Here is a 27,245-nt window from a genome sequence, read left to right as displayed (position 1 = left end):
AGAGGGCATGTGACAGAGACAAGCAGTTTAGTTTTAGTTTCGCTTTAGATGGATTTCTAGCATGGTGTCTCCTGTAATGCTGTTTAACTGAGTTGAACAAGCTTTAGATTAAAAGACATTCTCTTTCATAAATGTCTCGTCATTGAACCCACAAAGAAATCAATACATGGTGTCAGAAGTGATTGAAAGAGATGAAGAGGAAAAATCTGAAGTTAAATCAGCTCTCCACATATTAGCAAGCCAAAAGAGAACATCGTTACTTACCATTGGAGAATAGCTAACGAAGTGAAAAAATGGAAGGTTTACACCCACCGGCGAAGCTTCAGTTAACAGGTAATGTGGCTGAAAATTGGAGGAGATTCAAACAACGTTTGGAGTTGTATTTATCAGCAATCGGAGCTGACGAGAAAAGTGATAAAATGAAAGCGTCAGTGTTCTTACATGTCGTGGGTGATGAAGCGCTGGAGGTGTATAATAACTTCACATTCGCTGCTGATGGAGACAAAATGAAGCTAGATAAAATAATGGAACAGTTTGAGGCCTACTGCATACCTAAACGTAATGTGACGTTTGAGAGGCACAGATTTTTCACATGTGTACAGAAAACGGGTGAGACTATTGATCAGTATGTGACTGAACTAAGAAACCGAAGCAAAACATGTGAATTTGGGGGACTGACAGACTCGCTGATAAAAGACAGACTGGTGTGTGGTATTCCAGATAATGGTCTAAGGGAAAGACTGCTAAGAGAGCAAGATCTAGACCTGGGAAAAGCCATAGCACTGTGCAGGGCTACAGAGACTGTGAAGTCGCAGGCAAAGGAGCTGTTCAGTGACAGTAGCTGCAACGTGGATGCAGTGAGAAAGAACGGACACAAACCGTTTAACAAAAAGAGCGCCAATGTGAAAAAAGAGGCGTGGCCAGCGAACAAAAATGAAAGGGGCAATCGAAAGTCATGTTGTCGATGCGGTACACAGCATGCACCAAAAAAGTGTCCAGCATATGGTAAAACGTGCAATAGTTGCAACAAAAACAACCATTATGCCCGTTGCTGTAAGAACCAAGCGCAACAAAGCAAGGTCCATACAGTAGATGAAAGCGAGATAGAGGAGTTCAATATAGATGTTGTGTCTGAAAACAAAAAAGAAAAAAGAGACTGGATGTTGACACTAAAAGTGAATGACATACATATTCTATTTAAATTGGATACTGGAGCACAAGTTAATGTGATATCAGAGACTGATTTTAAGAAAATTAGACCCAGACCAAAGATACATGGAATAAAAGTGAAAGTGACAGGATACTCAGGTACTGACATACCAGTGAAAGGAAGATGCATTGTCAAAGTAGCACACAAGGACAGAGAGCACACGCTAGCATTAATCGTGGTGCCAAAGGATGTGCAAGCCATACTAGGTTTAAAAGCCTGTGAGAGACTGAACCTGGTAAAGAGAGTCCTCATTGTGGAAAGCGAAGGAGAGACAGTCTATGATGAACTCATGAAAGAGTACAACGACCTATTTAAGGGTCTAGGCTGCATTCCAGGAGAACACACGATCAGAGTAGATAAAAGTATGCCAACGGTCATACATCCATGCAGAAAAGTTCCGTTTGCTCTTCAAAAGCAACTGAAGGCAGAGTTGGACAGGATGGAAAGCCTGAACGTGATTCAGAAGATAGATGAGCCAACTGAGTGGGTGAGTTCCCTCGTCGTTGTGGACAAAAAGAATGGAAAGCTCAGAATTTGCCTGGATCCAAGAGATCTAAACAGAGCAATAAAGAGAGAGCACTTCAAGCTTCCTACACATGAGGAAATCATGTCACAGTTTGCAAATGCAAAGTATTTCAGCAAGTTAGATGCATCATCAGGATTTTGGCAGATGAAATTGGACGAAGCAAGTTCAAGACTGTGCACGTTCAACAGTCCATTTGGCAGATACAGATTCCTAAGGTTACCATTTGGCATTGCCTCAGCTCCTGAAGTGTATCACAAAACTATCCATATGATCTATGAGCACCTGGAGGGAGTTGATACATCAATGGATGACATCATAGTATGGGGAACCACGAAAACTGAGCATGACGAGAGACTGAAAAAAGTGCTGGAAGCAACAAGGAAAACAAACCTGAAGCTGAATAGAGAGAAATGCCAGCTCGGGGTAACAGAACTGACATTCGTGGGAGATATCCTTAGCAGTGAGGGCATCAGACCAGATCCCAGAAAGGTGTCCGCCATTGAGAATATGCCAAAGCCACAATGCAAAAAGGACGTGCAGAGGTTTAATGGAATGATCAACTACATGGGTAAATTCATATCCAACCTCTCAGAAAAGATGGCGCCACTGAGAAGACTAACTGAAAAGAACATAGAATGGGAATGGAATCATGAGCATGAGAAGTCATGGAGCGATCTAAAGAAACTGCTCACAGAGGAACCAGTTCTGAGGTTTTATGGCCCAGCGAGACCCATCAAGATATCATCAGATGCATCACAGAGTGGGCTCGGTACCGTTCTTCTGCAAAAAGATGACTACTGGCAACCTATTGCATATGCATCGCGCTCAATGACAGACGCGGAGACGCGATATGCTCAAATAGAAAAGGAGCTGCTCAGCATCACATACGCCTGTGAAGGATTTCACCAGTTTGTGGCAGGACAAGCAATCAGTGTAGAGACTGACCATAAGCCCTTGATTGCATTGTTCCAAAAGCCACTAAATAGCTGTCCGCTTAGAATACAAAGAATGATGATCAGGCTGCAACGCTATACACTGAATGTTGCGTACACACCGGGTAAGCTGATATATACAGCAGACATGTTGTCCAGAGCTGTTGACCCAAGTGAGCCTGCAAACACCAAAATGGATGAAAAAGTGAACGCCTACGTGGACATGATCACAAGTGCACTGCCCATAGCAGATGCAAAAATGGAGCTCATAAAGACTGAGACAAACAAAGATGAAACAATGAGACGACTGAGGAAAAGCATCTTGGATGGATGGCCCAACATGAAGCAAGACTGCTCACCTGACATGGCAGAGTACTGGAACTGTAGGGCGGAACTATCAGTGGTCGAAGACATCATCTACAAAGGAAGTAAAATAGTTATCCCAAAGAGTCTGAGAAAAGAGATGCTAAAAAGGATCCATGGAGGACATCTGGGAATCGAAAAGTGTAAGAAAAGAGCACGAGAGGTGATGTACTGGCCACGAATCAACCAAGATGTGACAAATGAGGTGTCAAACTGCACAATATGCCTGAAATATCGAGCAAGCAATCCGGTAGAGCCACTAAAGCCACACCCAGTGCCAGACAGACCTTACCAGAAGGTAGGCGCTGACCTATTCGTATGTCAAGGGAAGGACTATCTTGTAGTCACAGACTATTACTCCCTGTATCAAGAGGTTTGTAGACTGTACACTACCACTGCAGATGCTGTGATAAGATGTATGAAACCCATATTCTCCAGACATGGCGTGGCAAGCGAGGTCTTCACAGACAACGGACCCCAGTTTTACAATGCAAGTTTCCGACACTTTGCCAAAGAGTGGGACTTTGTCCACACAACGTCAAGTCCTCACTATCCACAGTCCAATGGACTAGTGGAAAAATCGGTCCAGACGGTGAAAAGACTGATGTACAAGGCAAAAGACAGTGGAACTGACTTCTACCAAAGCATGCTTGTATACCGCACAACGCCGCTCGAGTGTGGTATGTCACCAGCCCAACTCCTTATGGGACGTTGGCTAAGGTCAAACCTACCCATCCCGGAGAACCTCCTGAAAACAAAAGAGGGGGAGTGTTAAGTCTGTGTGTTATAGTGATAATTACTACACAGACTACAAGAGTAAATTCAACAGGTCTTTACTGGTTGGAGGTAGGGACTATACTGAATACAATATTACTACACAGTGCTTATATACCGGTGTGGTCACCACCGGTATTACGTATACAGCAGCCAGAGAAAGTAGTACATCTCTTAAGGTGGAACAGGCTTAAGTTCTCTTAAGGTGGAACAGGTTACATACACCACAATCCTCCCTTTTTAGCTTAACAGTCATATCCCCATTTAACATAACATAATAACATATATAACTTCAGGTATAACAGTTCAAAGGTTCAGTCTCTCAGGAGGCTTTCTGATGCGGCTTGGATAACGCCTCTCAGTAGTCTCTGATTCTTGTTGTTGAGGTGCCTCCTCTATTTGGTTTCCAATGTATTGGGTGTCATCATCATCAAGTACATTCCCTGCCGAGGTAGATGCTCCAGGTTCATTAACGTCTTCCACAGTTGTCTCTGTCACAACCATGGGTTCGACCCTTGCTCTCGACTCTACCAGTTGATCCGCATGACGCCTTATCACATTATGACCAATATCTACTGTGTACATCAGAGGTCCTTGTCTGGCCCGAATTGTTCCGGACTGCCATTTTTCGTTTCCATAGCCCCTTGCCAACACTGGTTGTCCTACGTCGAAAGTTCGAGTGGTCTTGTTGTTAATATGCCGAAACTGTTTGTTTTCCACTTCCCTCCGCACATTTGGTTTTAACAAGTCCAACTTGGACCGCAACCTCCTGTTATAAAACATCATGGCAGGACTTTGGTTAGTCACTGCATGATCGGCGTTTCGATATGACATCAGGAACTTGTCGACCTTGTGTTGCAGCGGAATCTGATCATCGTTCATGGCCTTAATTGCCTTTTTGAATGTCTGGACAAATCTTTCAGCCAACCCGTTTGTCGCCGGATGATATGGGGCAGAGGTATAATGTTTTACTCCATTCTTCTTTAAGAATTGTCGGAATTCTTCCGATACAAACTGTGGTCCGTTGTCCGAACAGATCTGTTCTGGCAATCCGTTCCTTGCAAATATTGTTCTTAACACCGCAATTGTCTTTTCTGAAGTAGTGGTATTCATCTTGATGACTTCTGGCCATTTGGAATGTGCGTCCACCGCGATTAGGAACATGGAGTCCATGAATGGACCAGCGAAGTCAATGTGTACGCGTTGCCATGGGGCTGAAGGCCATTCCCATGGGTGTAGCGGTGCTATCGGAGGTGCATTTTGCACTTTTTGGCACCCAGCGCAGCTTTTCGTTAACTCCTCAATCTGTTGGTCAATACCCGGCCACCATACATAAGCCCTAGCAAGACTTTTCATTTTAACTCCCCCCAGATGACCTTCATGCAGTTCGTTTAAAACTCTTTCCCTTAACTTGGGAGGAATAATCACTCTTGTCCCGTACATCAAGGTACCATGGCAGACGGACAGCTGGTCTCGCCTTGCCGAAAATGCCGGTAACAGAGGATCACCCCGTGTTGGCCATCCTTTCACTGTCACCTCATAGACTCTGGACAGTGTCGGGTCGTTCCTGGTTTCTCTTTCAATACTTGCATTGGTGACTGGTAAACACTCAATGATGGTCGAATGAAATAACTCAACAGGGTCAACTTTCGTCGTGTCGTCTTCTTCAGGTAGTGGCAGGCGTGACAGCCCATCAGCATTGCCATGCTGTTTCGTACCTTTGAATTCTATTTGATATTGATGTGCCCCTAGGAAAAGAGACCATCTCTGGAGACGCTGCGCTGTCATCACCGAAACACCCTTCTTAGGGTTAAAAATGGATACCAACGGTTGATGGTCTGTCAGAAGTGTGAATTTTTGGCCCTGCAGGTAATGATTAAACTTCTTCACTCCCCATACAAGGCTAAGAGCCTCCCTATCGATCTGCACATAGTTGCGCTCAGCGGAGGTCAATGATCTGGATGCAAACGCGACTGGCCTTTCCGTGCCATTTGGCAACTTGTGTGAGAGTACTGCCCCAATACCATATGGAGAAGCATCACAAGCCAACCGAATAGGCAGTGTCGGGTTGAAGTGAGCCAACACTTCCTCTGAGGTGATCAATTCTTTGCTTTTGCAAAATGCCTTCTTACAGTTTTCGCCCCATTCCCATGGTACCCCTTTCTGTAAAAGAGCGTTTAACGGGTGCAGTACCGTGGATAGATTTGGCAGAAATTTATGGTAATAGTTAATTAATCCTAGAAACGACCTCAACTGAGAGACATTCTCCGGAGCGGGAGCCTTTACAACTGCCTCAATCTCGTCAGGAGACTTATGAAGCCCCTCCCGGTCAATGACATGGCCACAGTACGAGATCCGCTTCTGGAAGAACTCACATTTCTGCCGATTTACTCTAAGTCCATACTCTTTCAGTCTGTTGAGCACCAGTTCCAAGTTTGCGAGATGTTGTTCATCACCTGTGATCAGAATATCGTCCAGGTAACATTGTGTGCCTGGAATGCCCTGTAATACCTGCTCCATGGCCCTCTGCCAAATTGCTGGAGCCGATGCCACTCCAAAAACCAGCCTATTGTACCGGTACAACCCTCGATGCGTGTTGATCGTGAGGTATTGGCGTGACTCTTCCTCAACCTCCATCTGCAAGTATGCCTGCGCCAGGTCTATCTTGGTGAAGTGTTTCCCGCCAGACAATGAAGCGAAAATATCCTCAATCCGTGGAAGCGGATACTGCACCGTGTGAAGCACCGGATTAACGGTGATTTTGAAATCTCCACAGATGCGAACCTTCCCTGGATCTCCTGGCTTGTTGCTCGCAGGACGTTTCATAACGGGACCAATGGGCGTAGCCCACTCACTCCAATCTACCTTAGACAGTACACCTGAACGTTCTAGTGCTTCCAGTTCCGCTTCAACAGTAGGTTGTATTGCACAGGGTACCGGTCTGGCTTTAAAAAATTTTGGTTGTGCATGTTCATCAATCTTGATGTTTGCCGTAATTCCTCTCAGTGTTCCCAGTCCCTGCTGGAACACCTCTTTAGCATCATCCAATATTCTGGACAATCGTTTAGGTTTGACATCTGTTTCCCCAGAATCTACCGTTAGTGCCTTCAAGGAGTGCCAGTCCATATTCATTTTCCTAATCCACTCCCGTCCTAGTAGAGGTGGACCTCCTTCAGGTAGCACATATAAGTCCATTACTTGGCTTTCTTCGCCCTTGTGGACCACTTCTACCTCTATTTTTCCGATGGGGTACACTCTTTGCCCAGTGTATGTTTTCAATATAATCTCCGTATCCTGTAGGGGAATATGTTGGAATAACCTTCTGTAATCTTTCTTATTCATGACCGTCAATGCCGATCCGGTGTCCAATTCCATTTTTACTTGGACTCCTGCTATCTGAAGAGTGACCCAAATTGTCTGGAGATCTGCATCCTTACCAACATTGTGTACTCTTAAGCTATCCAGTTCATTACTGCTAGCGTCTGAATCTGACTTCTGTTCGGTCAAACTGTTCTTTGTCACCTTGTGTACCTTTGCGTATTTTCCTTGCGGTGACTTTTTGTTGCTGGTCTTCTTTCCTGACCGGCATACTTTAGCTATGTGGCCAAGCCTGCCACACGTTCTGCATTCTTGGTTTTTAAACCAACACTGGTTCTGATCGTGCGTTGTCTTTCCACAACGATAACATTTGACAGAACTCAAACCCAATTTGTTTGTACCGAGTTCCGGTGACCGTAGCTGCATTACTGCCGTGCCTCTCGCTGCGGCTTCGTGTGCTGCTGCCATAGTGACCGCCTTCTCAAGCGTCAGCTCATTCTCCTCGAGCAGTCGCTTTTGTGTATCCTGTTTAAATAAACCACACACAAATTTATCTCGTAGTGCCTCTGTCAGTCCCGTTCCAAACTGATAATATTTTGCTAGCTTACGTAATTCCATCAAATATTCAGCATTGCTTTCATTCTGCAGCTGCCTTCTGTCGTAAAATTTAAATCGTTCCGCTAGCATCAGCAGCGTGGGGTTTAGATGATTTTTCAGGACAGTAACAATCTCATCGAACGTCTTATCCGCCGGTTCATCTGGTGATAACAGGTGTTTCAATTGCCCGTATGTCTTTGCACCCATTAAATTTAATAATGTTAGTGCTTTATCTGCATCAGGAATTTTATTTGCCTTACAATAATTTTGTATGCGTTCTACATACATGGCCCAATCTTCGATGTCACTATCAAAGGTATTAATGTTCCCATGTTTAGGCATCGTTGCAATTTATTGTATTTTTATGTTATCCAAGATGGCGGCTTCCCGCTCTTGTCGTCGTCCTCCGCCCACAAAATGGCGGTTTTCCCGCGCTTGGCGGTCTTCAACCATCCCCCGACGCTGTCTCCGCTTCACCGCGGCTCTCGCGCCTTCAGTTTCCCCAGACGCTGTGCCTTTTAGCCCGAATGCGGCCCTTATCTCCGGTCGCGATCGATGTCCCCGCGCTGCGCCTCTTGCTCGAAAGCGGCCCGGCCCTTATCTCCGGTCGCGATCGATCTCACCGCCCTTATTCCTCCGTCTTCCCAGCCCCGTCTGTACAGCCAACGCGGTTGACTTTCTGTCGCGTCGCTGCCCGGCTTACCCACCACCGAGGTAGAAAGAAGAAAGCTGACAGTCGCTGATGGAGGCTTCGAGGTCAGGATGTCTTCTGCACTCCGGTTTCTCGATGCCTGCCGCTCGACGTGTCTTCCAGTAGGGTGATGAGGGTGGAAACCTCTCTTCGACGTCCTGTCTGTGGACGAAGCCGCCGTGGAAATAACTGCTGCAGGGTAAGGATCGGACTCGTCGCCACTGTTAAGTCTGTGTGTTATAGTGATAATTACTACACAGACTACAAGAGTAAATTCAACAGGTCTTTACTGGTTGGAGGTAGGGACTATACTGAATACAATATTACTACACAGTGCTTATATACCGGTGTGGTCACCACCGGTATTACGTATACAGCAGCCAGAGAAAGTAGTACATCTCTTAAGGTGGAACAGGCTTAAGTTCTCTTAAGGTGGAACAGGTTACATACACCACAGGGAGAAAGTGAGGAAGTTCAAAGAACAACAGAAAGAAAAGCAAAAGTACTACTATGATAGAGGAACACAAAACCTACCTGAACTCCACACTGGTGACCAAGTAAGGTTCAAAGACAAAACAAACATATGGACTCAGAAGGGAACTGTCCTGAGTGAAGTTCAACCAAGATCATACACCATTCAGACAGATGAGGGTGCTGTTCCGCGAAGAAATCGTCGAGATCTTCTCATGGGACCAGCCACAGCAAGTCAAAAGGCTGATACTGTTGAACAACCTGATCACACAGCAGGTCAAAAGACTGATACTGTTGAACAACCTGATCACACAGCTGAGAACACATCATCTGAGGCAACAACTCAGATTCAAGGACAATCAATCAGAAAATCCTCAAGACGCGTGAAGCCTCCTGAGAGACTCATTGAGCAAATTTAAGGACTATTGTTATAGAAGGAAGTAATGTTATCTTATTCTTTCTTCAAGTTCTAGTGTATTTACATATTTCATGTGAACACACAAAGCAAGGTTAAAAAACCTTGATAATGATAATGTAAGTTCATTAAGTGTTACAATTAAAATGCAGATTAATACAAAGAAAACATGTTGTTAGTTAAAAGTAAAATACTTTTGTTTTAAGGGAGATGTAATGATATCAGCAAATAGTGATGGTATTTGCCTGTTTGATTATGATGCCTTACCAGCATAGTTGCCTGATTGATTACTTATGCCTGACCAGCAGAGGGCATGTGACAGAGACAAGCAGTTTAGTTTTAGTTTCGCTTTAGATGGATTTCTAGCATGGTGTCTCCTGTAATGCTGTTTAACTGAGTTGAACAAGCTTTAGATTAAAAGACATTCTCTTTCATAAATGTCTCGTCATTGAACCCACAAAGAAATCAATACATTCCCCAGGTGTTATGGATTGGAAGTGGTGCTCCCCAGGTATTATGGATTGGAAGTGGTGTTCCCCAGGTGTCAGTGGATTGGAAGTGGTGTTCCCCAGGTGTTATGGATTGGAAGTGGTGTTCCCCAGGTGTTATGGATTGGAAGTGGTGTTCCCCAGGTGTTATGGATTGGAAGTGGTGTTCCCCAGGTGTTATGGATTGGAAGTGGTGTTCCCCAGGTGTTATGGATTGGAAGTGGTGTTCCCCAGGTGTTATGGATTGGAAGTGGTGTTCCCCGGGAGTCAGTGGATTGGAAGTGGTGTTCCCCAGGAGTCAGTGGATTGGAAGTGGTGTTCCCCAGGAGTCAGTGGATTGAAGTGGTGTTCCCCAGGAGTCAGTGGATTGGAAGTGGTGTTCCCCAGGTGTCAGTGGATTGGAAGTGGTGTTCCCCAGGAGTCAGTGGATTGGAGGTGGTGTTCCCCGGGTGTCAGTGGATTGGAAGTGGTGTTCCCCGGGTGTCAGTGGATTGGAAGTGGTGTTCCCCGGGTGTCAGTGGATTGGAAGTGGTGTTCCCCAGGAGTCAGTGGATTGGAAGTGGTGTTCCCCGGGTGTCAGTGGATTGGAAGTGGTGTTCCCCAGGAGTCAGTGGATTGGAAGTGGTGTTCCCCGGGTGTCAGTGGATTGGAAGTGGTGTTCCCCAGGAGTCAGTGGATTGGAAGTGGTGTTCCCCGGGTGTCAGTGGATTGGAAGTGGTGTTCCCCGGGTGTCAGTGGATTGGAAGTGGTGTTCCCCAGGAGTCAGTGGATTGGAAGTGGTGTTCCCCAGGTGTCAGTGGATTGGAAGTGGTGTTCCCCGGGTGTCAGTGGATTGGAAGTGGTGTTCCCCGGGTGTCAGTGGATTGGAAGTGGTGTTCCCCGGGTGTCAGTGGATTGGAAGTGGTGTTCCCCAGGAGTCAGTGGATTGGAAGTGGTGTTCCCCGGGTGTCAGTGGATTGGAAGTGGTGTTCCCCAGGTGTCAGTGGATTGGAAGTGGTGTTCCCCAGGAGTCAGTGGATTGAAGTGGTGTTCCCCGGGTGTCAGTGGATTGGAAGTGGTGTTCCCCAGGAGTCAGTGGATTGGAAGTGGTGTTCCCCGGGTGTCAGTGGATTGGAAGTGGTGTTCCCCAGGAGTCAGTGGATTGAAGTGGTGTTCCCCAGGTGTCAGTGGATTGGAAGTGGTGTTTCCCGGGTGTCAGTGGATTGGAAGTGGTGTTCCCCAGGAGTCAGTGGATTGAAGTGGTGTTCCCCGGGTGTCAGTGGATTGGAAGTGGTGTTCCCCAGGTGTCAGTGGATTGAAGTGGTGTTCCCCAGGTGTCAGTGGATTGGAAGTGGTGTTCCCCAGGTGTCAGTGGATTGGAAGTGGTGTTCCCCGGGTGTCAGTGGATTGGAAGTGGTGTTCCCCAGGTGTCAGTGGATTGAAGTGGTGTTCCCCAGGAGTCAGTGGATTGGAAGTGGTGTTCCCCAGGAGTCAGTGGATTGGAAGTGGTGTTCCCCGGGTGTCAGTGGATTGGAAGTGGTGTTCCCCAGGAGTCAGTGGATTGGAAGTGGTGTTCCCTGGGTGTCAGTGGATTGGAAGTGGTGTTCCCCAGGAGTCAGTGGATTGGAAGTGGTGTTCCCCAGGTGTCAGTGGATTGGAAGTGGTGTTCCCCGGGTGTCAGTGGATTGGAAGTGGTGTTCCCCAGGTGTCAGTGGATTGGAAGTGGTGTTCCCCAGGTGTCAGTGGATTGGAAGTGGTGTTCCCCGGGTGTCAGTGGATTGGAAGTGGTGTTCCCCAGGTGTCAGTGGATTGGAAGTGGTGTTCCCCGGGTGTCAGTGGATTGGAAGTGGTGTTCCCCAGGTGTCAGTGGATTGGAAGTGGTGTTCCCCAGGAGTCAGTGGATTGGAAGTGGTGTTCCCCGGGTGTCAGTGGATTGGAAGTGGTGTTCCCCGGGTGTCAGTGGATTGGAAGTGGTGTTCCCCGGGTGTCAGTGGATTGGAAGTGGTGTTCCCCAGGAGTCAGTGGATTGGAAGTGGTGTTCCCCAGGTGTCAGTGTTGGGTTCTGTTTTTCTTTTGGCATATATAGATGATGATTGGACTTGAGAATAAGGAACATGTTATCAACATTTACTGATGACACAAAAATGGGGGTTTGACAAACCGCAAGGAAGACTGTAAAAATAAACTTCAGGAGGACATAGACAGGTTGGAATGGACACAAGTGGCAGATCCAATATCATGTGGATAAGTCTGAGGTAATACATTTTGGGAGAAAAAAAGGAATGGGAGTAGATATTCAATGAGCAGATGCTGAAGAGTATAGAGGAACAAAGAGGCCAAGAGATTCAAATATTCCTAAAAGTGTGAGTGTAGGTAAAGTCATAAAAAAGCCACTAACATTTTAGGTTTCATAAACAGGAACATATAGTAGAAGAGTAAAGAGGTAATGATCAATATATATAAACCAAATGATAGTCCACAGGTAAAGTAGTGATTGTAGTTTTGGACCCCTCACCATAGAAAGGACATTAAAGTCATACAGAGTGTACAGCAGAGATTTACCATGATAATGTCAGGGATGGGAGCTATAGTTATGACGAGAGACTTGATATACCGGGACTATTTTCACTGAAGCAGAGAAGGCTAAGAGGAGATTTAAAATTGTGGTTTGTACAGTTAGGAAGGGTTTTGATAGGGTGAGTAGGGAAAGGCTGTTTCAACTGGTAGTGGAGTCAGCGACAAGGAGTCATCAATTTAAAATCATCAGTAAGAGTGAAGAGAGAAGTTGAGAAACGTCTTTATTCGGAATTGTTAAGACCACGGAATGCTTTATCAGGGGGAAGACAGAGATACTGCATCTTTTAAAAAAGCGTAGATAAACATTTACAGCAGAGGAAGAGACAGGGATATGGGGAGAGAGCAGAGCCATGGGATTAGTTTTGGGTTGCTCTAAAAAAAAAAAGCCAGCACAGATACAATGGCCTGAATGGTCTCCTGTGCTCATTTTGTGTCTGTGGACCCTAAGCATGAAAGAGACGCATCAGTATTAGCTGCTGGACTCATGTATAGGCATTGCATCACTGCATATGGCATCACATCATTCAAGGTCAATGAAAGATTTGCAGGCTTATTGAAAAACTTTACTGTGTAATGTACAGTGTAAGAAATATATTCCAGAAAAATATATTTTTAGCTATTTGTGGATTGGTTCCAATTCTCTTACTTGAAGTCTTGCTTTTTCATTTCTTGCTATGTCTTACTGTTTCCTGCATATTACCTTACTTGTAAATAAATGAGACTAGCGGCTTAGCCTGAATGCATTGTTCTGACAGTGTGATATTTACTGTTTTTTTTGGTGAAGACATAAGGGCATTTTGGAAATCCCCTGTGATCTCCACTGCACTATACCATAGCTAAGGGATAATTTATTAGTTCCATGTGACGCACAAGGGCACAGATTTCAGTTCATAGGAGACTTGGACTGTTGTGAGCACAGCTAATAATGGTAGGAAAAAGCTTGAACCTTGACAGGGGACTACATCCACTACAATTGGCAACCTGTTCTTACTACTGCAGTATGGGGAGAGCACGTAATGAGGAAGAGAACATGGTTAAATTGTTTACTGCTACGCCTTTCCCTCAGTGTAATTGTGGTGCAAAATAAGCAATGTTGCATCGCCCATGAGGATAAAAAGATATGCAATGAGGCAAGAGATTATTAAATAAAAATGCTTTCATAATGTTAGAGGTTTTTCACCTTATGACCAGACGTTTTCAAGCATGGAGGCTGTAAGCCAGCTGTTTTCATCTGTAATAAAAAAAGTAAAAATATATATTAACCGTACACACTGATCTCATACCTCAGTGAGCTTCTATTACTACCTAAGCGAGAAGTGAGCATTCAACAGAATGTAATCAGGCTATGTGAGATTTGTGTCACTGGGCTTGTTGACGTAGAACTCAATAATATACCCATGAGAGGATTATGCTGAAAATGAGCGTGTTTGTGGGAATGAGATCGTCAATGAGCAGCTGTATATCTATTCCAATGTTTAGTTCCTGGCCCCGTTTCATTGCTATTTTATGAGAATTTATAGTGCGTTGTTAAAACTTTCCTGAAAAACAGATTTTCAAAGCTACTTTTTTACTGCCAGCAAATGTTAAACTTTTCTACCTGTTACTCAATAATTCTGGCTTATCTTTTAGATGTAGAAATTTAAACTGAAGGCCTGGACTGTAAGCTCTCCAGTTTATTTTACAAGAATTTTTTTCACTTTATTGAGGAATTGGTCAGGAATGCTGTGAAATCAGCAGAAGAAATAGATTGCAAAAACAACAGTAAATTCAGAGGCAATCAGGGAGCATCAATTTGTATTTTGAATATCATTAAACCTCAAGAAATTAAGCAAGAGACCAACAAGGCATGGTTAAGTTAAATGACAACCCACTTTTATAGACCGTTCCATACATCTGATTTTTAAGGTACTTACTCCTCTTCTGTAGATCCCCTGTTATTCCATATACACCTCATGCACTGATCAACTTTTTTATTGGTCACATTTCAGCTGATGGTGACATCAAAGGGCTATGTTGCATCTGCTCTTATCTGCTTTACCCAGCAGAAGCAGTAAGAGAGAAACGTGATAAACAGGCTTTAAGCAGTGTGACCAGCAATATCAACACGTGAATTCACTTAAGTTGGCTTCACCTCCAGAATTTGTTGCTGAAAAGTCAGTCCTGGGATGCACCTACAATGTGCTAGTGACATCCTTGTATGCTTCGCTTGCATACATCATCACGCAACACACATCATGACTTCACCAGTTCAATGGGTGTAAATCTCGGGACCCACAAGGGACAGGAGAATTCAGGCTTTTGAAAGGTAAAAAAAAACAGGCAAAAATAATTTATTTAGTTAAAGAACGATTTGAAAGCTGTCTTGGTATTAGCTTCTGTTTCTGCTCCAGATCCCCATCCAGTGGCCTCTGCTGGAAGGGTCAAGTGTGGACGTCAGGCGAGGATCCACTGGTCGGATAGCCTGTTAACCACTTAAGTGAGATACTGGCAAGTTGCTTGCTAGTGTGTAACTACAGTCCAGCATAAGATCTTGCCTTCAGGAAAAGAGTAAGGGCGATAAAAGCTGAAGTGGGAAAACCATGTATGAATTTTTACAGGGCCTACTACATGAGGAGTAATTCAAAATTTATTCTAAGTGTAATACTTACATAATTAATAATCACAGGTGCATGTAGATACTGCTATGACAATCATAATTTAGTCATAGAGTCATAACGGCACAGAAGGAGGCCATTCGGCCCATCAAGTCCATGCCAGCTCTCTGCAGAGCAATCGAGTCAGTCCCATTCCCCCGCTCTATCCCCGTAGCCCTGCAAGTTTATTTCCCTCAAGTGCCTATCCAGTCTCCCCTTGAAAACATTGAGGCCTAGAAATTCAGTATAACCACGTTTGGGGCGCTACAGCCGGGCGGCCGCTAAAGTTTGCGCCCGGCGGAACTTCGCGCCAGCTTCGCCGATATTCAGTGGCATCGCCCCAAGAGGTTGCTGCTGCGCTAAAACAGGCGATGCACGACTATCATTAGGCACTAAGCCGGCGGCCCGGGGCGATACCCCCGAGGGCGGGCGCAGCGCAGGTGCGGCGAGTTGCTGATTGACGGCAGACACTCTGGCGCCGGTGAGCTCTTAAAGGGGGAGGGTGGATTTGTTTGCCTGCCACGCCCTGCACACTGCATCCCTGAAGCAAGGCCTGACCACTGCTGCTTGATCTGTACAACGCCCAGGACTATGGAGAAGGCCAACATTTGCACCCATTGCAGCCCCCATTATATGTTTCCAATCAATGATATGGCTCTGAAGTTAAAGACAAGTGGAAAGCTATGGCCTGAAGCCACAAGTACCTGTGCGAGTGTTGAGCCAAACCAGAAAGCTCTCTACCTTTGTCTCTCTGCAAAGATCCGTCTCTCACAAAGAAGGAGTGTTGCAAAATGGCTGCCTTTTCTACTGCAGGAGGAGTGCCCTTTAATTTGCGCCCCCCGCGCCCCGCAGCGACTGGGAACCGTTCCCCTCTACCAGTCGCTAGGGGCGCCAGGCGCACAATAGGCCGGCGCCACTGAATTTCCGGTTTGGGGCGCACAAAGGGCGTTGCACGATGAAATGACGTCAGGATCTGCGCGCGCAAAGGCTTTGCGCCACCGCTAAATCTTTACTGAAGTTGGGGAGAGGCGCAGATCGCGCTGCGCCCGGCCGCTAGCCGCCTAGCGCCCCACATCTCCTCCTCCTAAGGCGCTAGCGGCTGGCGCAAACAACTGAATTTCTAGGCCTGAGTGTCTCCGCTTCCATCACTTCCGTCGGCAGTGAATTCCAGGTCCTCACCACTCGCTGCGTAACAAGTTTTTCCTCACATCCCCCCTGTATCTCTTGCCCAAAACCTTAAATCTGTGTCCCCTAGTCCTTGTGCCATCAACTAGTGGGAACTATCTTTCCCCATCTAGCCTATCCAAACCCATCATAATCTTGTACACCTCTATCAAATCACCCCTCAATCTCCTTTGCTCTAATGAAAACAAATCCAGCTTCTCCAACCTGTCCTTGTAGCTAAGATCCCCCATCCCCGGAACCATTCTGGTAAATCTCCTCTGCATCCTCTCAAGGGCCTTCACATCCTTCCTAAAGTGTGGTGACCAGAACTGGGAGCAATACTCCAGTTGTGGCCTAACCAGCGCTTTATAAAGGTTCAGCATAACTTCTCTACTTTTGTACTCAATACCTCTATTTATGAAGCCCAAGATCCCATATGCTTTGCTAACCACTCTCTCTTATGTCCTGCCACCTTCAGGGACCTATGCACATTAACTCCCAGGTCCCTCTGTCCCTGCACACTCTTTAAAATTGTGCCATTAAGTGTATATTGCCTCTCCCTGTTCCTTCTGCCAAAATGCATCACCTCACACTTCCCTGTATTAAATTCCATCTGCCCATTCTGCTAGCCTTTCTAGGTCCTGTTGCAGTCAATTGGTATCATCCTCACTGTTTGCCACACCCCTAAGTTTGGTGTCATCAGCAAATTTAGAAATTCTACTCTGTATTCCAATATCCAGGTCATTTATATATATCAAAAAAAGCAGTGGCCCCAGCACTGGCCTTTGGGGAACACCACTGTCTACCATTCTCCAGTCTGAAAAACAGCCATTTACCACAACTCGCTGTTTTCTGTCTTTAAGCCAATTCCTCATCCAAGCTGCCACTGACCCACCTATTCCATGAGCCTCAACTTTGTTAACCAGCCTTCTATGTGGTACTTTGTCAAACGCCTTCCTAAAATCCATCTAGACCACTGCATTCCCTTCATCGATCCTCCCTGTTACTTCATCAAAAAATTCAATTAGATTAGTAATGCTGTATTTTTTCCAATCTGATCCCCAAGGGGGGAAAATTGGGTTGCTTTGCGCCTCCCGTTAGCGGTGCCGGCAACGACATCATGGCCATGTGCAGTGCAGCGCCCCGCTCGCGCCCTGGCCGCGATCTACAGGAGCGCCCCCCCCGACTTACTGCCGGACGCCATGTCTGACGGGGTCAGGGGGGCCTACCTGCGGCCGGGGAGGAGCTATTTAGGCGAGGTGCGGGGCGGCCATTTTTGTTGTTGGCCGCCTGCCAGCACCTGCCAGCGCTCCCGTCCCCAGCCTCCTGGACCGCCACCCCCACCGCAGAGTGCCGGCTGCGCTCCAAGAAGTGCCGGGCTCTTTTGCCGGCACTCCCAATCCCCGGGGGCCCAGCTGGGCCCCGGGTAGCACTACACAAGGCCCCTCCCCTTTAAGAAGGGGCGGAAGGCCTGCAATACCATGGCGCGAAGCGCTGTGGCTTGTAGCGCCGCGATATCGACTCGCAGCGCCCCGCTTCCCTCTTGGGGCGCAACCACTCAAGTTCTGGCGCGGGGGCGCTAAATGTAGCACTCCAAATTGGCGCTACTCAATTTTTAGCCCCAAATGTTTTATTGCACAGTAAAAGCAATTCAGTCTGAATTAAAACAGCATGTGTGCCAGTATTTCATAAATATGTTGATTTATTAAACTTCCCCACTGTTGCCACTAAATACTGAACTTAAATCACGTGACTAAAGGAACATCCAATAAATAAAATACAGATTTGAAAAGCTCAGTACCCTTCCACTCTTAACATGAATTAAATACATTCTGAATTGAAAGAGTCATTTTCAGTGACCACAGCACAAAAGCAATAATATTTGAGGTGATTGGTATTTATGCGCTGACACTTTACTGTGTTAATTAACAGAGCGTGAAAGAGCTGGGGAGGTGTTTAAATCGAAAAGGATAACAATATTTATGCTTCCTAGAGTGTATTGCTGTTTTAGGTGCAACCCCCCCCCCCAAATCAGACTCTGTATGGGCAATCGCAACATCTGTGATTTAATGACACAATGATTAACAAACATAGGCTAGGCACTGAAGTAGTAGGGTTCTTCAATAGGTGCAATTAGTGAGTCAGTCAAAACTATCAACCAACAGGTAGAAAATATTACATTCTGCTAACAGAGATGTCTCTTGAAGCACTATCACACTGTACCTATGCCAACATGGTCACAGAGTCCCCGATCATAGTTGTGATACTATGGGAAAGCACTCAGCAAATGATAACAGAGTCCTTGCCTGGGTCCCTCATTTGCTTTCCAGCTGGCAGCTTAGAGGCATTGACTGAGGCCTGGTAGCACAGCACCCACTGTATTCCTGGCTGCAGGACACAGCAAGATGTGCAAAAGGAGAAAAGGGAATTCAGAAAATGAATGAAATAACCCCTGTCTGCAAGTAGAATACATCAGAATGAACAGTCAGCTTTCAGCTGGAGGTGTGATCAGATGTCCTGCCTGATACCAGCCACCAGCTGAACAAAAGGAGAAAGTACAGGGATTTTTGAAATGCTACAGAGAAATTATTGTACAATATTTGGTAAATGTGCCCCATACCAAAAAAAGGTAAAGTCCCACTGTATAACTGGTGTTTTGGCTAAATAAGGGACTTATTAAGACAGGTACGTGATTATAAGTGAGAGGTTTTACAAGTGCATGCTAAATCCACATTTTGGCAATTGCACATACTAGACAGTCAGTAAATTTTCAAACCTGCTTCAAATATTCATCTTTCCCTATGAATGTATTTTTTTTTTTTTAGAATGTTTCTATTTTTACATATTTATATCAGAATTTGGAATCCATTTCGAAAAAAACGATTGCCGGGTAAGCTCCTTCAATTATTTCCCCATTTTCTCTCTGGCCTTGTAGACCACACAGTAATGGTGTCTGGCTTGTTCCCAGGCCTCTGCTAATGTTTTAGTCACCAGCGAGTGCACGAGAAGAGCTCGGACTGGGTTCTAACTCTAATTTTCCTTCCTGGGTGTTTAAATGCAATTCACATTTAGTCGAAGGCTATAAAGCTATCAGCCCCTGGCTGTTTTTGCCACATATTGCCGGCGATATTTACTATACCAGTCACTAAAATGCTCAGCTCCTAGCAACAGTAAGTTTGCTGCCCCCCCCCCCCCCCAAGAGTTAAGAAGGGGCAGAATGCAGATTGCTTACACTAATGCACATCCAACATTCAAGTGTACAAACAGAACTTAAAAGAATCAGTGTGTGCTCTTGTTCACCACATTAATTACACACAGGGTATAAATTGAACCACTGGAATCTGGCTGTGTGGGATTCATTTAAGAGATGAGATTTGTTCCAAAACCCATTCATATTTTCCATACATAATCAATACCTAAGTAAAAGGACAATCACCGGAAGGGAATCTGATGGGTTTAAGAGCTGGAAACTGGCCATCAAATATGGCGGCTACACCCCATCATGTGCTATAAGTGAATGTCAACACAAATTTCACCCTTGGGGAGGGGAAGGTTTCATGTGGACGCTATGTGTTAGTGACATCGTACAGATAATGGAAAAATATCCCTGATCACTGTCTTATGAAATCATAAGCATATTTATTTTACAGAAGCAAAATACTGCGGATGCTGGAAATCTGAAATAAAAACAGATTTTATTTATTTTACAGCATGTCTACAATATCAGTAGAAGTACTGAACACAGGATATCTTCTCCCTTGTTTCAACACTGACATGCTGGATCTCTCCAAACACATACCCATCTCTGCCTTGCCCCAACATGTTCCATGGTCCCAACTTGTTTCCCCGGTGTACTACTGCAGTTCTTCACAAAAGCACCTCCCCATGCCTTTCTCAGGGAAGCTATCACCTTACTGCTAACTATGGGCCTCGTGTTGTGAACTCGCACTTGCTAGGGGCTGATCTGAAAATGAGGAAATCTATTTCACTTTGAACCTTTACATCCAAACTGAGGTACAAGAGGTGAAGGGACAGTGTTGTAACCTAGTGCCCAAAATGAAATGATGTGTTCTGCAAGCTGGCATAGGATTTATAGAACAGTAAAAATATATCCAGGATTGTGCAATTATCCTGCACTTGGGACACCAAGTTGAATACTGTGCTCATGCAGTTAGATCCCACTGCTATGTGGGCTTGTGAATAAACAAACCAGCCTAATCTAGTGCATATTCAGCATGGTGTGCTCTCACTGGCCCACCCATCGGTTTGGAACCTGACTGCAATGCAGATGAGCTGCCACTAGCTAGATGAAATGTGAGCAGAGGTCAGGTGATATCTTGCAATCTGCAGTTAGCTGCCACCTTAATGCCAACTTGTCCTAAATTGTGGACTTTTTGTACCCACACTTCCTCAGGTGGTGGTGGTGGTGGGGGTGGGGGGGGGGGGGGGGGGAGAAAGAGAGAACAAATTTGACTTAGGAGTGTACGGGAGCTGAGGCTGTGTGCCAGAGAGTCTCTTCTACTGGAGAGTGGTCAGACATGCAGTCAGCAAGGTCATTGTAACTGAAGGGCCACGGGAGGATTTCCCGCATGTACAATGGCACACAGGGGTGAGGGTACGCAGCTGCAGCATTGATGGAGTTGATCTACCAGGCTGTAATTAAAGGCCCAGCATGCTTCCCAAATGTTAGTCAAGCTTCTCATCCTACAGCATATTCTGGTCATACCTCCACAAGATAATAAACATTTTCCTGTGAATAAATCTCAATTTTAAGTAATTAAATCTGTACAACAGCAAATTGCATTTATATAGCACCTTTAACATGAAACAAAGTTCCAAGGTGCCTCACAGGTAGGTGGAAGATAAATGGATGCCTGGCCAGGAAGGGAGAGATAAGGAGGGGCAACTGAAAGCATGGTCAAAGAGATAGGTTTGTGAAAAGGTTTTCAAAGGAGGAGAGCGGGAGATGGAGAGGTTTAGGTAGTTCCAAAAAGTAAGAGTGAAACAGCTGAATGTTGGATAAAAGGAAGGGTGGGTGTCCAAAAGGGCAGCCAGAAGAACGGTGTGTCTGAGGGGATATAGGGCTGAAAGAGATTACAGAAATAGGGTGGGGTAATGCCATGGAGAGAATGAAAGATGATGAGGATTTCAAATTGAATACATTGGGGGACGAGGATCCAGTGGGTACTGGGAGAATGGGCTTAGTGTGGGATGGGATATGGTTGGCAGTGCTTTGGGCAAATAGAGTCGATGGAGGGTGGAGGATGCGAGGCCAGTAAGGCGAGCACTAGGGTTGTCGAGTCTAGAGGCGACAAAGGCATGTTTAAGGGTTCAGTGGTGATGAGGCTAATGTTATGGAGGTGGAAGTAAGCAGTCTTTGTAATGGAGAGGATATGTGCTCTCAGTGGCAAAGGAGCAATTTGTGGTGGGGAAGGTTTAACTTATCCGACTATGTCTGACAGTATAGAGGCAGTCGAGAGATCAAGAGCGGTGGTGGAGAGAGACAGTGCTGGCGGGGCGGTGGTCGACAGCTTACATGTGGAAGCTGTCCCTGTGCTTGCAGATGATGTTGCCAAAGGACATCATGTAGAGGAGGAAGAGAACGGGGCTAAGGACAGATCTTTGGGAAACTCCAGAGGTGAATGGTGCGGAGGAGTGAAGAGAAGGCATTGCTGGAGATGTTCTGGCTATGGAGAGTTAGGAATGGAACCAGGCGAAGTTAGTCCTTCAAAGCCAGATGGTGGAGGTGAGGCATTGGAAGGATAGTCACGAAACTATCTAGGATTCATTAAATAAAGATTCACCCATTGCGTACTAGCAATATCTAATCCAAATCTTTCACCTTTATAATTAAGCATCTCAATGCATTTTTGTGTGAGACAAAAGATAGTTGTATTGTTCAAGCTCCAGTAGGCTTGGCTAGGACCATGAGGCCTGCTCTCACCTGAATCTGAGCAAAAATGTCTTTATTTAGAGGCTAAAATCAGTTATAGACCATTACAAAGCAGTGGTGCTATGAACTAGAGTTGTTTTTAATAGGTTGGATTTTGGTTTAATAGCATCCATGAGCCAGCTCCCAGTGTTTCCACCACTAAATCTAGTTTAGTTTAATTATCCTGCCAACAGGATTTAGTAGTGTAAACACTGGGAGATTGCTCACGATACCTGTATCCCTGACTCCAGCCCAATATAAAAGTAGCTTAATCTCTGGACTTTGGCCATAATGGGGCAGAATTTGCAGTCGGTATGATGGTGTACTCTCAGAATATGCCGTCATATTGCCTTTGAAATGGACAGCAAGTTCAGCGCTAAATCCTGAACTTGCGATGTCAAGTTCCGACTTGACAGATCATCTGCTCCAACTGTATTATCTTCATTGCTTGAGCAGAGTTGGTCTAATTGCCCACCAACTGCTCAGCAATTATGCATGAAAATTTTACAACTGGTGCAAACAGGCGCAGGAGCCTATTTGCACAGTGTAAAGGGGACACCCGTCATGATAACAAATCTTAATCTGATGCTTTTTTATTTAAATTACTATAAATGTTTGCTCTTTACACTGAGCCTGCCTGAGAGATTAGCAAACCCCCAAAAGTTCAGTTGAATATTATCCAAATGTACATCTCTGCTTCAATAAAGTAGTTAAGCAGCCTGCAGTGTAGTGTGATTGCTTCTGGCCTATTGATAATTTTCCCCAAAATTCATTTCTAATTCTAAGAATGTAAATCGACACTGGGGATGAATGAGAGACCTTCTGTTTCCTGATTGAAGCACCGCCCCACGTGATCCCAGGTACGCTTACGCGCACGGTACGCCCCTGGGATCCATGGGCCAGTATGCTGCGCCCTCAACTCTGCAGCATCTGACAGCAACGTCTCGAAGGAGGGTTCCCAGCAGGCAGTGCCAATTCCGTTCGGAGGTCGGCGGCGCACTCCGTAGCTATGCCGCTGACCACAATTTCAGATAATATAATGTGACGACACGAGTTCCAGTAGAGTCTCACATCTCAAGAATGGGGCAAACTGCTGCATTAGATTCATAGCCAAAAAAAATCTGATTTAATACTTAACTGATGAAATGCTGTTAGATAAATAGAGACATTTAACTCCGTTTTTAGCAATTTCTGCTCTTAAATGCCCAATTTTTGGGGGCGAATCAGTAAAATCTGATTTTGTCATTAATTTGAGAAAACCCCCACAAAATCTCCCACTGTTTCCTTACCAAAAACCGGGTCTGCAGATGCGCGCATTGCATCTATGATGTCAGCACCACGTTGCGTGCTGTACACACGGTGTTGAGGTCGCTGATATCTCCGGACTTGATTTTCATCAGGAACAGAAACATAGCCTGTGAAATTTTGATTATTTTTTTAAAAGAGGACCGGGATCATCTTTAGATACTGTTGTGAGGAGTATATTATTTATACAGGAGGAAATATCAGTCTTTCATTCCTATAGTTGTGGAGCAAGGATTGTCGTGCACTGACAGAGTTACTGCACTGATGGTCCCCTGAAGACAGAGGCAATCAATCAAAGGTTGACTCAGGTCACACACTAAGTGATTGTTTACTAAAAGCAAGATTGCAACTGTTCCCCTGCGCAACATCATCACCACCATCATCGGCTGACAATCGTCAGAGCTCCTGTGTGTCCTCCATACCTCTTTATTTATCATGGAGGATGGTATTTCTTCTTATATCAGTGACGTGAGCCTTGGTGTTGTGTTTCGAACTGTCCACGGTTGCTCTTTCATTGACTTGTTATGTACTTGGAGCTTGTGGACACAGTTGGCCAATTCAAGGATTAGCTCATTCGCCTTTTGATGGCATTGCCTCCATCGAGGATCCCACTCCCCGCTCCAGGCGCTCATCTGTCCAAAGACGTTGGCACTTTCTGGAGGTGGCTGTATTATTTAACCGCCACCCGGCACTCACCATTGACCACCCACAGGTGCTGTCTGCTGTCAGGACGGTAGCAGGTTTTAACTCCCGCGCATAATCTCCACTGAGGGAGCGCTGCACTGTCGGAGGTGCCGTCTTTCGGATGAGACGTTAAATTGAGGCCCCGTCTACTCTCTCAGGTGGACATAAAAGATCCCATGGCATTATTTCGAAGAAGAGCAGGGGAGTTCTACCCAGTGACCTGACCAATATTTATCCCTCAATCAACGTCACTGAAACAGATAATTTGGTCATTATCACATTGCTGTTTGTGGGAGCTTGCTGTGCGCAAATTGGCTGCCGCGTTTCCTACATTACAACAGTGACTAAACTTCAAAAAGTACTTCATTGGCTGTAAAGTGCTTTGGGACGTCCTAAGGTCATGAAAGGCGCTATATAAATGCAAGTCTTTCTTTTCCAACAATTTTTATTATCTCATCATCATAGAGGCAAGCTACATGATAACAATAAACATAGGCTCTTCATTTTAAACTTCTGGATTTAAATAAAAATGATCTAGGGGTTAAACAGAATCTGATGGTGAGCCCCTTTAACATGGTGTGCATGAACTGCGTAAATAATTATGAATTGTCACTTAGCTTGATAGCTTTTAAAAAATCCTTTGCTTATTTTTAAACCATGTTCAAAATAACTTTTTACAAAAACTGATATTCTCTTAATTTCTCTGGATTTTTGGGGTCCATGCCCCCCCCCCAACTGATTTTCTCCTTTTTTTACACTAAAAATAAAACCTGGAAAACCTTCCTAAAAAACTGGATTGTTAAATTGGCAATTAAAAACTGACTTTAAAGGTCCTTATGAAGTCCCATCAAAATTATTTGCGTACCTGAGACGTTGTCAGGTCCTCCAGCCTACTGAGCCGCTGTAACACATTCTGCATGTCCTCCTGTAGGTGAAGAAGAACCACTGCAATCTTGTCATTAAGATTGATTGCACTCTTTTCTCCGTGTACCCTTCTTTCACTGTCCTCCTTACTACTGCCAGGGCTGTTTCTCAGTCTCTGTGGGCTTCCACCTTGAACCTGCTGTAGGCCTGTTGTAACAAAAAACACCTTTGAACACCATTTATATGGCAGCCATCAAAACAAAATACAAATGAAACACAGAACCAGAGGACACAAGTATAAAACTAACAAGCCTCAAATGGGATCAGTGAATTTCCAGCCCCCTTCCCCACCCAACAGTCGTGGGTCTGTGAAGCAGAATTCTAGCAAAAGGTCCAACGAGCTAAACTCCTTCAAAGAAAAGTAGCTGCACAAGTAGCTGGTGAGCAATGGGATTGAGGGTTGTAGATGCAGATGTTCAGATACGCCTTGGTCCCGCCAACAGCTGCTGTGGTTGCTGCTAGCATCATGGAAATGTCATCAGTGGAAAGTAGCTGCCAGGGTTAAATAACAGAGATGTAAATGTAGATAAATATTGTGGAGTTTTCCTCCACTATCTTTGGCAGTCAAAGGGACATTTTGCAGATTTCCTTTGGGTGAGTAAACGTGTGGTTAGATACATAAAACTGATTGCAAATGATTTGCAGAAGGAGCAAGTTTGGGGTGACCAAAACACATTCCCATATTCTGCGCTTTCTGATGTTCTTATATCTGTAGCAAGGTGGCTGCGGTAGTGTAGTAATTATGGTATTGAACGAACAATCCAGTGGTTAGGAGTTCAAATTCCACCATGCCAAACTATGAAAGTGAATGCAGTAGATTTGGAAATTTGTGGGCTGACACCATAAAATGATCATTAAAAACCCAACTGATTCACTGATGTCCTTTAAGGAAGGGATCCTGCCACTTCTACTCGGTCTGGCTTATGTGTATCTCCAGTTCCACATTGTGTGGTTGATTGTTAATGCCCTCTGAAGTAAAAAGAAAAAAAGACTTGCATTTATATAGTGCCTTTCACGACCACCGGATGTCCCAAAGTAGCCTAGCAAGCCATTCAGTTGCACAGGGTTGGGCAAAACGTGTTGCCTTGCCACCATTGTCCACATCCTGGAAATAAATGTTTAAAAAAAATAGCACCTCCACACAGTGAGGTCTGAGTTTGCTAGGTTGACTTGTGCTCTCAATCTCTCACTTACAACTCCCTCTGTAATTCTATGCCACTGCAATTCCACATTCTCATCTCCGTCAGCTGAGCTCTTCTGTGATGCATGGACGATCAGCTCAACCATAGACTCCCGTTTGCAATTTTACTACAAACACCAAACAGGAAATCCCTCAGCAACTGGTGCTGCTGCTCCCAACCCTAGGAGAGTACTATTATTCAAAGAATTAAATCTCAATTTATTTTTAAACTTAAAAAAAAATCCTCTATATCATATTTCTGAACATAAGTTCATTGTGCCCACAAAAATATAACATCAGTCTTCTTCGGGTTGTTCTCCACAGCTGGTCTCAGCTTCTGACTGGTCAGCTGGAGGGACAGACACAACAGTCGGCCAATGGCATTGGCCATCCCATCAGCAGCCTGTAAAACAGAGTTATGCTACAGGTGGGGAGAATCACAGACTGTTAGGTCCAAAGTGGAACAAGTACGAGGAGCGTCAACCCAATTTCTTGGAGGGACTGATCCAAATTACAAAAACAGCACTAAAATAGCATCCCGACTTGGAGAAGCCTTAAAAATGGCTGGTATGTAAAATGGAAACAGCTTTTTAGGGGAGCGATTTCCATATTTCCACTACCCATTATGTGAAAAAGTGCTTCCTGATTTCACTCCTAAATGGCCTAGCTCTGGTTTTAAGGTTATGCCTTCTTGTTCTGGATTCCCCACCAGAGGAAATGGTTTCTCTGTATCTACCCTATAGAATCCCTTAATCATTTTAAATACCTCTATTAGATCACTTCTCAACCATCTAAACTTGAGGGAATGTAAACCATGTTTATGCAACCTGTCCTCATAATTTAACCATTTAAGCCCTGGTATCATTCGGGTGAATCTGCGCTGCACCCTCTCCAAGGTCAATAGATCCTTCCTGAGGGGCTGTGCCCAAAACTGAACACAGTACTCCAGATGGGGTCTGACCAAAGCTCTCTACAACTGCAGCATAACTTTTTCCCCCTTTGTATAGCAGCTCCCTTGAGATAAAGGCCAACATTCTGTTAACCTTTTAGATTGCTTTTTATACCAGTCTACTAGCTTTAAA

General features: G+C 45.1%; 1 protein-coding gene across 9 annotated transcripts in view; it reads right to left on the bottom strand.

Moving 5' to 3' along the window:
- The window catches only part of LOC147101147 (acyl-CoA-binding domain-containing protein 4-like), a 274,772-nt gene that overhangs the window by 144,848 nt on the left and 102,679 nt on the right, over positions 1-27,245 (bottom strand). For all 9 annotated transcript variants that reach the window (XM_085966359.1, XM_085966353.1, XM_085966360.1 and 6 more), the window contains 2 exons: positions 24,925-25,130; positions 13,522-13,572 (listed from right to left, as the gene is read on the bottom strand). In XM_085966359.1, the coding sequence (XP_085822485.1) occupies positions 13,522-13,572; positions 24,925-25,130 (257 nt within the window). The remainder of the gene's footprint in view (positions 1-13,521; positions 13,573-24,924; positions 25,131-27,245) is intronic.

Source organism: Somniosus microcephalus, chromosome 24 (assembly GCF_052327205.1).
Source record: "Somniosus microcephalus isolate GS21.2 chromosome 24, FLI_Smic_1.0, whole genome shotgun sequence".
In the NCBI taxonomy this organism is placed as follows: Eukaryota; Metazoa; Chordata; class Chondrichthyes; order Squaliformes; family Somniosidae; genus Somniosus; species Somniosus microcephalus.
The sequence above is the reverse complement of the archived record's forward strand: the minus strand, read 5'-3'. Positions and strand labels throughout refer to the sequence as shown.